The 12,991-nt window shown below is 48.2% G+C and overlaps 1 protein-coding gene across 4 annotated transcripts in view; it reads left to right on the forward strand.

Moving 5' to 3' along the window:
* ERG (ETS transcription factor ERG) overlaps positions 1–12,991 on the forward strand; it is a 264,684-nt gene that overhangs the window by 192,838 nt on the left and 58,855 nt on the right. For all 4 annotated transcript variants that reach the window (XM_042903746.1, XM_042903747.1, XM_042903745.1 and 1 more), the window contains one exon: positions 9,718–9,935. In XM_042903746.1, the coding sequence (XP_042759680.1) occupies positions 9,718–9,935 (218 nt within the window). The remainder of the gene's footprint in view (positions 1–9,717; positions 9,936–12,991) is intronic.

Below are 12,991 nucleotides of genomic sequence, written 5' to 3' on the forward strand. Positions count from 1 at the left end.
CCATTGACCCATCCATTCATTTAGTCATCATATAAAGAATGCCAACAGCATGCCAAGGAATGTACCAGAAGCTGAGGCTACAGTTTTGACCAGAAGACCCAGATCCCTTCTCACACGAAGCTTGTGTTTTATTAATACCAAACAAACTAATGTAGAACTACAACTGAAAACTGCAAGAACTGATCAGGGACCAAAAAGGTGAAATCACATGGGGCTAGAGTGACTAATGTCCTCTTAACATCAAAAGAAGAGGTGTTAGCTTGTGCTCTCCCCCCGGGAGATAAAGGCACGGGACTTTCAAAACTAGTTTTTACAGAGAGAAGTGACTACTTACACATAAGAGACTTTATACTTTTCGGGCATCTGGCTTGTTAGAACCACACGACTAGGAATGGGTAATCCAAACCACGGCTTGAACCACGTGGAGCATTTGGGTCAGTCTCATCAACTTTCTAGAATGTGATAATAATTGAAACATAATAGGAAAGTTTATAAAACCTTTTCCACATCCTAGCTCACCGAGTCCAGTTAACATCCCTGGTTGGAAGGTGGGCAGCTGTGATTAATGCCGTCTTTACAGTTGAAAACATCGAGACTCCGACAAGGGTGAGGCAGCTGTATTTGAACTTGCCCATGTGAGGATGTAGTATGCCCGGATCGCGCGGGATGTTGTGGAGTGGACTGTTCGCGGGGCTGGGGACCAGAATCTGCATTTCTAACAAGCTCTCAGCAAGCTCTTTGTGGCAGCTGGAGCAGGAAGCGGTTCCCAAAGTTCTCTTTTCATCTCCAATGGATTACCGAAAAATAAAACTAGATAAAAAATAAGGGGAAGGCTTTGGATGGATATCCTCTGACCATTAGGTGACAGCAGTGATGAGGAAAACAAAAAGGAACATCGAACGCCAGCCCCACCAAACTCAGGGGGCGCGGGAGGTCTACAGGGGCAGTCATGGTGATCTTTGCATTTCCTTCGACCTAAAACTTATAAACAGGATGCTTCCACACATGTTTTTATACTTTTAGTTCATCTCTAAAGAAGGAAAGAAGCCTATGGGAAAAAATACGTTTCTTTGTAGGAGAACAAAGAAGCTATTAACATCACTTACACATTGTTCCTTTTTTTTTTTTTTTCTTAACCTTTTTATTGAGGCTTGATTAACACGCAGAAAGCCATACGTATTTCATGTGTACAACTTAATGAGTCCAAGAAGAGTATCCACCAATGAGACCACCACCACAGTCTCTGCCACAAACGCACCCGTCGCCCCAAAAAGTTTCCTCCCTCCCTCTTTATTTGTTTGTTTTTGTGATAAGAACGCTCCAGGTACTGTAGTCAACTCCAGCCTTGGGCTGGGCGGTCAGTCCTGCACATCTGAAACCGTGCACCCTTCACCCTTCCGTTGCTGGCAGAAAGAGTCTCCTTCGGTTCTCTCCGATGTTTCAGAGGGCATCCTGCACAGCCCTGGGCAGGGAAACAGAAGTCATTTTAAAATTATGTGTGCCGGGTTTCGGATTCCTCAAGGTTCGCTGAAATCTAGTCTTCGTTGCGCGAGACCTAACTATTCTCTCTCTGAAGTTTTTCTGCAAAGCTCTGGTCTTGCACCATATTTCTAGGATTTCTGCTCCGCAATGAATGCTTCTCTGTTGCGTTGGAGATTTTAATTTCCAGTAAGCCTTATCTTATTTGTATGTGCCTGGCTACTACATAGGGTCCCCAGTTTATGCCTCCACAGGTTTAAGGCAAGACCCTGCGAGGCTCCGTGCGGGTGACTACAGACGTATTGCCAGGGACGGTTAGCCTCTGGATTCCTGGCCGTTGGATGCAAAATCCATTGACCTCACAAACGTGGATCCCTCATTGCGACGGGATACAAGTTTTGGGACCCCACTTATTGCATTATGATTGGGCCATAATGTAATTTCATGACTTTTAAAAACTTTTTTTTAAATTTATTTTTGAGAGACAGAGTGAGAGCGGGGAGGGGCAGAGAGAGAGAAGGCGACATAGAAGCTGAAGCAGGCTCCAGTCTCCGAGCTGTCAGCACAGACCCCAGTGCGGGCTCGAACCCACAAACTGTGAGATCACGACCTAAGCAAAGTCGGACACTTAATGGACTGAGCCGCCCAGACGCCCTGATTTCATGACTTTAATGGTTAATATGAACATCAGCAAACGTGATGTTAAGAAGCTCTTTTGATGCTAGTACCAAATGTATAAATGATCCCGCCCTGAAAATGCTTATATTATAATAAATGTGGGAGCTGGGAGACAGGTATCTGAGCAAAGAGAATTCCCGGGGTCACCTTAGACCTGCCCAGAGCCAAAGAGAAATCCAGCGAGTTCAGAGCAGGGAAATTCTACGGGGGGTCCTGAGGGGGCTGTCTCTAGCTCAGTGTTTTCTGAAGGGATATGCCGAACAGAGGGAAGCACCTTCTAGACGAGAAAGGACGGAATGAGGAGAGATGGAAAAGAGAGAGTTCAGGTTCTCTGTGTCATCTGTGCAACGTCTGCCCCATGAGTCTTCTGAGAGATGAGGAATATGTGAAAGTCTTTTCTCATGTGCCCTGTGAATAATGACAATGTTAGGAGATAGATGGGTGGATGGATGGGTGGATGGATTGTAGACAGATAGGTGGGTGTATATCTGTGTGTGTCAGCGTGTATACACACATCTGGATGAACCTCCCTATCTCCACCCCAGTCCTGGGTCTCGAGCTGGTAGCACACGTTGTCAACTTGTCTGATACTGAAGCAACACCATGTTGGAGAAATACACTCTTCAAATGGACTTCGTTTGCCTACGTGCATGTTCCCTTTGAGGTTAATCCAAGATTTTTTATATTTTTCGAAGGACTCAAATAGCAATGTGTTAAATGAGAAAAACGTGACGCAGAGCTAGATGCTGCGTTTAATATATGGTTTTAATGTTTCCCGCACTGAAGAGTTAAAAAGAATATCAGGAGAGGGCAACAGTGATTCACCCCATCTGTAACTTCATGCTTGGCTTCTTGTGTGTGTCATAATGAAAAGGCACACTGGTCAGATGAAGCTTCTTAAGACGGGAGATGTTGGCTGTATCTGAATGCAAAAACATACACATTCAGAATAAGTCCTTCTACGCGATTGGTATGTGGGTGTTGGGGGAATGGTGGTGGGAGGTGGTGATGGAGGTCTCCCCTAGGTGTGTTGTTGCTTTTTTCTCTCCCAAATGTGAGCAGGAGGTGACTTTCCAGAAGCATCTATGGCAGGGGGTCTGCCTTGAAGAGAAGCTATACACAATCGGGCTTGAGACAACCTAATAAGAGTTTTCCCATTAGGTCTGCAGACACCCATACAAGGCCACCACGTGCTGCTGGCTGTAGCGTATTTACAAATGGGGTTCCTACTTGCCCTGTTTTTCCTGTGTATTATTCACCAAGAGAAGTCAGGCATCCACCCGGGATGCACGGGTCCTGATACATGGCCCTCAGTTTAAGTCTGAATAATATGATGAACCAAAGAAAACAACAGCTCTGTTGATTATCTAAGAAATACTGAAATGGGGGTGCCTGGGCGGCTCAGTCGGTTAAGCATCCGATTTCGGCTCAGGTCGTGATCTCACGGTTTGCCAGTTTGAGCCCCGCATCGGGCTCTGTGCTGACAGATCGGAGCCTGAAGCCTGCTTCGGATTCTGTGTCTCCCTCTCTCTCTGCTCCTTTTCCACTCACACTTTGTCTCTCTCTCTCTCGCTCGCTCTCTCTCTCGCTGTCTCAAAAATAAATAAACATTAGCGAAAAGAAAAGAAATACTGAAATGCATCTGGGGCCTGTTGCTGCATAGTTTATAAGCTCATGGGAGAGCCTTTTGTATGTAGAGGGTTCCTTTCCTCTCCTGATGCTTTAATTCCATCATAAATCATGAGATTCTGGGCATTTATTTCTTCACCCTCTCCCACCGAGTCCCTCTGTAGCCTCTCTCTTTCTAGGTGGTCCCATCTCTCACTGTGATAACAGCCCTGCTCTTTCCATGGCCGTGACAAGACCGGGTAGGGACATGCTCTGCACGTGGCCTCCATTAGCCCAGCCGTCCTTCCTTCTCGGACATCCGGGCAGTGGTGAGGGTGCAGCCTTGGGGAGGGATTCTCCCCAGAGCCCCAGACCCTGCCTCTACTTGGCCCTCCTTACTGACGTCCCTCTTCTTCTCAGGCCTGGTTTCTTGTCCTGGGGCATGAGTGGCGGTTGACCTTACGGGGTTGCTGTCCGAACTGAATGACCATGTTTCATAAATTTAAGATGGCACTGGTTATAAAATGAACCAACATTTCGTCTGCCACCAAGGGGGAAGACGTGGGGCCAGTAAGCCAGTGGCATGCCATTGACTGTAAGATGCATCCAGATTTCAGAGCTGGGAAAATGTGGAAAACGGTGTAGCCAGTGGCATAGGATTTAAAAGAATGTGCATGCGGAGTGCTTCATTCCCAGGGCGACCTGGTTATTTTGTGATGGAGCAGCTGTTTGTGAATCCAGAGAAAAGTGGCCAGAAGATACCGTACTCCTTGCAGGGTGTGGAGTTATGGGATGTCCCAAATTCTGCTCGGCTCTGTGTGGGAGACGTTGAAGGAGGAGTTTTGTGTTGGGGTGCAGTGGGCTTGAGAACCCCCGTGGAAAAGACTGGATCCTGATTTCAGATGGCACTGGCTTCCTGGAACGGACACCGGGTTGTGACAGCAAGAACTTCGTTGAGAATGTTCTCCAAAGCACGACCGTAATCTTATTTAGCGTGTTTGTTTCACTTACTTTTTCCACTTGTTTTTCCTAACTCCTGGAGGCACATGACACTTGAGGAAGCTGGAGAGACATGGGTTTGGGAATCCAGTTCTGTGGACACTGAGTTCTGGATGTTTCTCGGATTTTTGAAAACCACGTAGGGACTTGTCTCTCTGTCTCGCTTGCTTCGGTTATGGAGGAGGGCTGATCATCCTGTGACTCACTCCCAGATTTCATGAAAATCTAAGTATGTTGGGTTCTCTGGATTAACAATGTAGTACTTTTAACCATCGTGGGGGCAGGGGGGGGTCACAAAATTAGAAGCAAAGAGGAGCCCAGGCCTTATTTTCTAATTCTTTTACTTAAAATGTAGGAGCTTCTCAAAATACTCATCTGGTAGAGAAAGGAATGCATCTGTTTCAGGATCCCTGATGTCTTTTGCTGAAAATGTCAGTGTGCTTACAAAGTACATTCCACTTTTCATTATTATCTTTTGAACGTAAGCATTTGGATCCTTTGCCGTACCCAAATCTAGTTATTGAAAATAAATCGTGGGGCGCCTGGGTGGCTCAGTCAGTTAAGCATCCAACTTAGGCTCAGGTCATGATCTCATGGGCCGTGAGTTCGAGCCCCGCCTCGGGCTCCGTGCTGACAGCTCGGAGCCTGGAGCCTGGAACCTGCTTCGGATCCTGTGGCTTCGCCTCTCTCTGTCCCTCCCCGGGTCATGCGCGCTCTCTCTCTCTCTCTCTCTCTGTCTCAAAAATGAATACACTAAAAAATGTTTTTAAAGAAGACAAATCGAATTTTAGGCTCACACTATGAAATATCATCTGGGTGAGAACTCCCCAGCTTCTGGAACGACCAGTTGACTCTTATCCCATGACCAAACTCCAAAAGAATGGTCCTCGTATGTTATTGGTGCATTGAGTACATTCATTTGAAATAAACGTCGTCACCCTAATACAGCACTACCTTTAATTTGGGGGCAATTTGCTCAGAATTTATGTGCGTCTCATAAGTTCGTAAAAAACGAGGTTGGTCGTGTGTCACTTGCCACATTGGAATATCCCAACTTTCCTGGAGCCACAGAGAAAACACCCCCACACACCAATCTAAAGTTCAGCTCTTTTTATAGTAACATAGAGGCAGGCATATTAAATTATTATGCCATGTTTCTGCCAGGTTTTGACTTTTTTTTTGAGTTCTCCGTTATAAGGCAACCCGAGCAGTCCCCAAGTCCTGCGGCTGCCCGAACGTTCTGAGAGCATAGCCTATGCATGTTAACTAAGGCATCTCCTGACACCCCAGGCAGGTAGGCAGGTAGGTAGGTGAGGTGGCCACGGACGAGGAGGGAAGCAGGGACAGCGTCAGCCAAGGCCAGGAGTCCCTTGCGGAGCTGGAGTTGAGGGACTCATGTGTTCCTGGTTACCAGCCTGTGTTCAGAGCTCTGTTCTGGTTTTAATCCTGCCGGGCGAGATCCTCTCCCTCTTTGAAGTCCCAGAGCCGCCAAGCAGGGAGGGGGCGAATCCTTCACATCAGCCTTTGCCATTCACACCGAGCCCAAGGGACGATGTCACTAAGTCAAATGGATGGACAAAGAAACACTGCTGGTCTGTAGTGTCTCTTGCTCGTTTTCTTCTGAAGGGCGGCGGTTACTTTTAGTGACGATCCTTGTCGAAGGGGGTCTCTGACAACCAGGCTTTGGCCTCTTTTTACTCTCCTGTTGCGAAAATGTGCTACATGGGCGTGTGTGTGTGTGTGTGTGTGTGTGTGTGTGTGAGAGAGAGAGAGAGACAGAGAGAGACAGAGAGAGACAGAGAGACCGAGAGACAGGAAGAGACATTGATTCTGTTTGTTTCCTTTTCCTGACCTGTACTTAATTCTAGGTGTTTGGCAGTCTTGGTCCAGTTAGAATAACTTCGGGGCCTGCGTTTTTATTGCTCTCTCTTTCCAGAATGTGGCTTCGATTTCACCCTTCTTGAAATGCCTATCCTGAACCTCCCTCACTTTGGGGCTCTTTCTCCTCTAGTGAACAAAAGCAACCTTTGATATTCTGAATTGCACCACCTTTCTCATTTTTTATGCAATGTGAACTTTGAGGAGAACTTTAAGATATGAAGAAAAGATGTGTGTCTCCCTTATCTTTGGCTTTTGTAGGTTTTTTTTTTTCCTTCCCCTAAATCGATCTCAATTAACTTTGATTTCTTTCTTTAGAAAAACCATGTGCTGAAATAATGCTTTGCCAGATGTGAGAATGGGTTCCTGCCTCTCCAAACACACACTGGAGCCTTGTCTTAGTTCTACTAGTTTGGTCCACTTTTTAAAATCTTACGCCGCATTTGTTTGGTCACGGGAAGCCCTACTCTACTTTATCTCGGAGGTATACTCATATTTTGACGCTGTGACTCTTTTTGTGGGCACGACCTCTTTCTTTTTTGCTTGTAATTTAAAACCTAGCCCGTCCCTCCTCCCCCACCTGTTTCTGCCGAGTTCTGACACAAATCGCGCGTTTATTCGTGTTTCTCTTCGCCGGGAAGCCGGCGCTAACCTTGCCCACAGTGTATTATTCTGTCTCTGAACTGGATCTTCTCTGTGGGACCAGGCGGGAGAGGGGGGCAGGCGTCGGCCTCGTTTCCTGTTCTGACCATGCGAACCCTTTCTGTCCAAGTGCTGCTATGGGAGGGGAGACTCAGTTTTGCAGAAATTATAGAAGATGCTGGGATTTGTGTCTTTTTGAAAATATCACGACGACGCTAAGTCCATGGTGTCGATTTTACGTGTAAGGCCACATCTGTGAATTTTGAGTCGTGAGATTCCTTTACCCTCCCTTGGGACCAGAAGAGAGAGCCATGTAATTCAGGTCCCCCTGGACGTCTCCTGTGCCCAGAGCTTCGGAGCTGCTGCCTCGTGTCGCTGTTGTCTATTGTTGATGTGTTTGGTTTTTCTGTGGATTCAAGATGCCTTACCTTTTTGTTGTTGTTGTTCCTTCCTCGTGTCCGGTTGTGGCCGTCTGGCGGGCGCGAGCTGTCCTTGTGTACGTTTTGTGTTACTGTTTCCACCGCCAGCTGACTCTTGCCCCCAAGTGGCACAAGCTGTGATTCTAGGGACTTTTAAGAAGTGGGGAGTGGTGGGGTGTATATATGCACAGGCACCTGGCCACCACTCTGACGGCCAGAGCACTGAGTTTGTTGCTGCTGGTTCTTTCTACTCGCTGATTCGTAGCTCAGTGTTGTCAGGCAACGAAGTTCATGTGCTTATGAGGTTAGTCCTCGGGTGGCAGAGTGCGCGCGGGGTGGGGAGGGGTGCTTTGTGAAATTACACGTGTTCTCTAATAATCCTGATACTTCTGCAAGGAGGTAGGTCTGTATCTTCGAAAAGCTGCCTCCTAAGTCTCTGTTACTAACAGGGAGCGGCCTTATTTACTGAAATACCAACTGGAAGAAAAATAAGGGAGTGCTAACGTAAACAGTATCCCAAACCGAGAGATGTAAGAAAGGCATCGTCGTAGCCTGAGGCAGTGGAAGGTAAAACACAAGTCCGATCTATCCCTAATTCCACAGCTCCCTTTAAGGTGAGTTCTGGACTTTTCTGGACCTCAGATTCTCTCATTTGGGGATGAGCAGTTTGGACTAAAGTCTCCACTGTCCCCCCAGGTCCCAAGATGTCCATTTTTAAAAAATGTTTATTTCTTTATTATTTATTTATTTATTGTTTTGAAAGAGAGAGACAGAGAGAGCACATGGGGAGAGGGGCAGACATAGAGTGGAGGACAGAAGATCTGAAGTGGGTTCTACACTGACAGCAGCGAGCCCCAAGTGGGGCTCGAACTCACAAACCATGAGATCATGACCTGAGCGACCTAAGTGGGACGCTTAAGCGACTCAGCCACCCAGGCACCCCTAAAATTTCCATTTTTTCTTTGAAATAATGTATGACCCAAACAGCACTTGCTTCTGGCCAGTCGATAATGATAACTGTGGATGCCCAAGGACTGAAATAAAAATGAGGTATCCCATGGATTTCTTGTTTCTGTTAGAGAAACCAAAATTGGATTGTCCCATAATTCCTTCTGCAGCACGGTATATCATTCAAGCAGTTGAAATTTCCAGATCTAATTTGCCTTTGCCGATCTGGCGAATAGGATATACGCGTAGCCATAGGCCAACCACTTGTTTGACTTAAAGCCCCACAAGAATGGTCCAACAATGACGAATATTTTCTATTTCTTTGCACCAAATCACACAAAGGACCAAAGATATTAATAGAAAATAAGGGAGAAAAAGAGCTCGTCAGTGATCCCAGATATTTTAAACATCCTGGTATTTGGAGGCATCTGGATAACTCAGAGCTTTTTTTTTTTTTTTTTTTTTTTCTGGTTCATTTATCATCCAGATGTTCGCCATCATGGAAACACTGCTCGAAACTCCATTTCAGCTAATAACTTCGAAGTGGAAAAATTCGTACCTTTGTCCGTTCGTCCTTCGGTGCCCCACTTCCCTTTACTTTTCTTCTAAGCGTCTCCTCTTGGAAACCTCCTGGGAATGTGGCAATTTCGCCAGATGCTTAGGTGTTCGCCATCACATTTCTGTTTTTTAATCTCCATGACCATTCTGTACCCTGTCTGCTTGAATTATAGATTGCATTTGTCAAATAATGACACAAGCAATTGGATGTCTTCTAAGACCTTTGAAATTCAACTTCCTTGAGTTGAGATTAAAGTGGGTATTATCTGCACTGTGTCAGTCAGGCCGGGGATGCTAGGAGACCCGCAGGAAAGTTTTTCCGGGCTTCCAACTGCTGCGGTCGGGAGGGAAGAAACCCAGCTACTTTTTTCTTCTCAAAGGTAGAAACGGACACCACGACAACTACCTAAAATGTGGTCCCACTTAGAAATGGCTCGCAAGCCAGCAGCCCTCTGAAGCGTGACTGTCCTTTGGCGCGTCCTGAACGTGTGTTTCTTTGGGCATTCAGGAAGCGCTATCGGTCGTGAGCGAGGACCAGTCATTGTTCGAGTGTGCCTACGGAACACCACACCTGGCCAAGACGGACATGACCGCGTCCTCCTCCGGCGACTATGGACAGACATCCAAGATGAGCCCCCGCGTCCCTCAGCAGGACTGGCTGTCTCAACCTCCAGCCAGGGTCACCGTCAAAATGGAGTGTAACCCTAACCAGGTGAACGGCTCAAGGTAAGGAGACTCCCCTGCCCCTCTTCTCCCCGACTTCGCTGTTCTCCTGCCCCTGGAAGAGGCAAACGAGTCGCGCTTCTCCAAGGATCGTTGCCGCGAGTGAGGCCCTGGCGCGGTAACGTCGGGCCGAGCTGAGAAAATGTGTTCCCCAGTGGTTTGCGTGAAGGCTAGAGGTTGTAAAACTGGTAGTATATTTACCAAGAGCTCCCTTTGAAGATGTGCTCGATTCTGTTTCCCAGGCACGAGGGCTCTGCGGGAGGGGGGCCGTGCCCACATATGGCAGAATTCATCTCTGAGGGTTTTATTGCCTGGAAAATAATGCCGGCTTATGTTTTTATGGAGGGAGAGTGTGAGCGAGTGGCCGGGCAGTGCAGCGTGACGTCCGACCCGTATGACTTGGCTGGTGGGTCTGGTTCATACGCGCTCCACCCCTGCCTTCTTGGTGCGCCCCGTTTCTTCTCGCCTTTCCTTACGCTTGAAGCCAAGTTCTGGCGGCACGGGTGAAGTACTCCCTTTCCTGACTTTGTCACGAGAACGCCGCTGTCTCACCGCATATGTTATCGAATGCAGGACCGTGCGCCTGGTGCCCGAAAGCGTCTCATCAGACGCGGTTTTGAAAAGTAAAGTTGACTTCCACTGCGATGCGATACCCCACGCGTATTCGGAAAGAACATAAGATCCCAGGACAAAGAAAGGATAATTTCCTTTAGAGGCCGCATGATCTGGCATAGAGTCCGAAGAACGGCTCACGTTTTCTGGTGCTTTGTTAACGCGCAAAGCCCCTGTATAGCCAGCGAGCTGTGAATGCTCCGAGCAGCCTTGTGAGGAATGCTTGTCCCCATCTGATGGATGAGGAAACTGAGGCTCAGGCATTTTCTGGCTAACTTGAGACCCCACCTTAGAGCAATTGGATTCAAACCAAGGGCGTCTGACTCCACACCCAGTGCATTTTCCACTCCGCGGCGCCCATAATAGGCCCCCTTTTTGCTTCACGTATATTTCAATGCTAAACGCGCTTTTTATAATTGTCATGTTTTATAAGCACTGGAAACCATTGCGTCAACCCCTAGTTGATGAAAGTGCCAAGTCATAGGGCCTTAGAGAGAATGTCCGCAGTGTGGCTGACGTGCCAGACAGGGAGATGGGAGACGGCAAGAGTTTTCCTCGGCTCCGAGAAGCCCGTTCACTCTGTGCATCTCGCTTCTTCTGGAAGAGGGGGAAGATAGCTCTGATGTTGAATCTTGCTACGATTCAGTGTAGCTACGATTAAGTGGAATTCAAGCCAAGATAGGCCCGGCAAGGCAGTAATTTCTAGACGCCTATGAGGACAAAAGGACCCTGGTAGAAAATGCGGTCAGAGGGCCCAGGATAGCGGAGTCCTGGCCCAGCCACTTGACGGTTACGTGTAACTATTTCACAGTAAACCTATCCGTCTGATAGAATGTTTCCCCTGCTCGTTAACTGGTCGTCCTGCTGTGAGCCCTGAGTACGTAGGACTTCTTCCAAGGCTGGTTTCTACCTGCAAGGAACACATCACCGCGTGCGTGTGTGTTAGAGCAAGACTGTGTTAGGGAGACACTGAGTATGAGAGAGACAGGGAGAGAGAGAGAGAGAACACTTCGGGCAAAGGGCACTGAGACGATTTCCAGTCAGCAAAAAGTGGAGCGAGCCATGCCCTAGCCCATGTTGCCAAGAGCCTGGCCTGCGACCAGCTCTGGGAATTGCCAGGCTGCATTCAGCAGCCCCAGAAGGAGACCGAGTGAGGAGGTGAGGACGGTGTTGGAGAAACAAAACCTTCTCTTATTCTTGTGGTGCTATTTGTGAATTTAACAAAATATATAAATAGAAGAAGACTGCTGTCTTGTGGGAGAAGTGGACACCATTTCCCCTGGGGCGGGCCTGTGCTTCCTCTCTGTAGCCAGCGTCCATTTTCTGCCTGGCCGGGGCCGTGGGCCAGCCTTCCCAGCCCAAGGAGGTCCCCACGGGGATTTGGGACGGGAACCCTGAGCCTGGCTAAGGGGCGGGGTCCCCAGGAAGGACGGGGCTCCCGGGAAGCTTCTTCCACATTCCTCAGCCCAGCTGACTGGGGCAGGCCCTGTGGCATTTCCCATCAGGTGCAAAGGTGGGTCTCTTCTCTGGGAAATGCAATCGTTCTGGGAGGAACTGGACGGTTATCTTGTGGGGGAACAATGGAAACTTTAGTGCCTCTCAGGCCCTCAGAAAGTCTAGGATTGCTCAGAATGTTCCCATCACAGAACTTTTAAAGGCAGTTCCAGCTTTTGAAGCAAACCGTGATGTGTTTTGGTGGGGGAGGCAAGTCAGTCCTGTCGCTCCCCTTGTCTTCTTCTTGGATCCACGGTGCTATGTCGGGCAGGTCCGTGAAGGGAGCATGGCTGCCTCCATCTAGCTTTGATCAAGGTCCGTGCGCTTCTTTGATGGAAAATCCAGGGCTGGCGTGATATAGGGAGGGAGGAGCTTCCAGAACCGCCGAAGCCTTGTGGAATGGAGCTATGACACAGATGGCAGCTGGTCACCAAGTGTTATCGTTGCCCACCCCCAAGAATGTTCTGGAAAGACAGGAGGGTGACATGCATTGACCCTCTTTGCAGTAGAGACAAATACAGCCCTCCTGCCCGTCCTTTCCAGAGCTCAGTGTGCCTGCTGGAGTTGAGTGTGGTGCCTGGGCCGGTGCATCAGTTGAAGCCTCCAGAAAAACAACCAATAGGTTAGACACTGCAGAGATTGGTTGTAAGGAATTGGCTCTTGCAGTTGTGTGGGTCAAGTCTGAGATCTGTAGGGCAGGCTGGAGGGCTGAAAACTCAGGCAGGAGTTGCCGCTGCTGCGGTCCTGAGGCAGAACTTCTTCTTCCTTAGGGAGAAGCTCAGTTTTCTGCTCTTTCGACCTTCAACTGATTAGACGAGGCCCACCCACATTCTGAAGGATAATTGCCTTTATTTAATGCCAATGGATTCTAGATGCTAACATCTGTGCAGTATCCTTACAGCAACACCTTGATTAGCGGTGGTTTAAGTCACTGGGCGTGACGCCCTGGCCAA

The sequence above is a fragment of the Panthera leo genome, chromosome C2 (assembly GCF_018350215.1).
Source record: "Panthera leo isolate Ple1 chromosome C2, P.leo_Ple1_pat1.1, whole genome shotgun sequence".
In the NCBI taxonomy this organism is placed as follows: Eukaryota; Metazoa; Chordata; class Mammalia; order Carnivora; family Felidae; genus Panthera; species Panthera leo.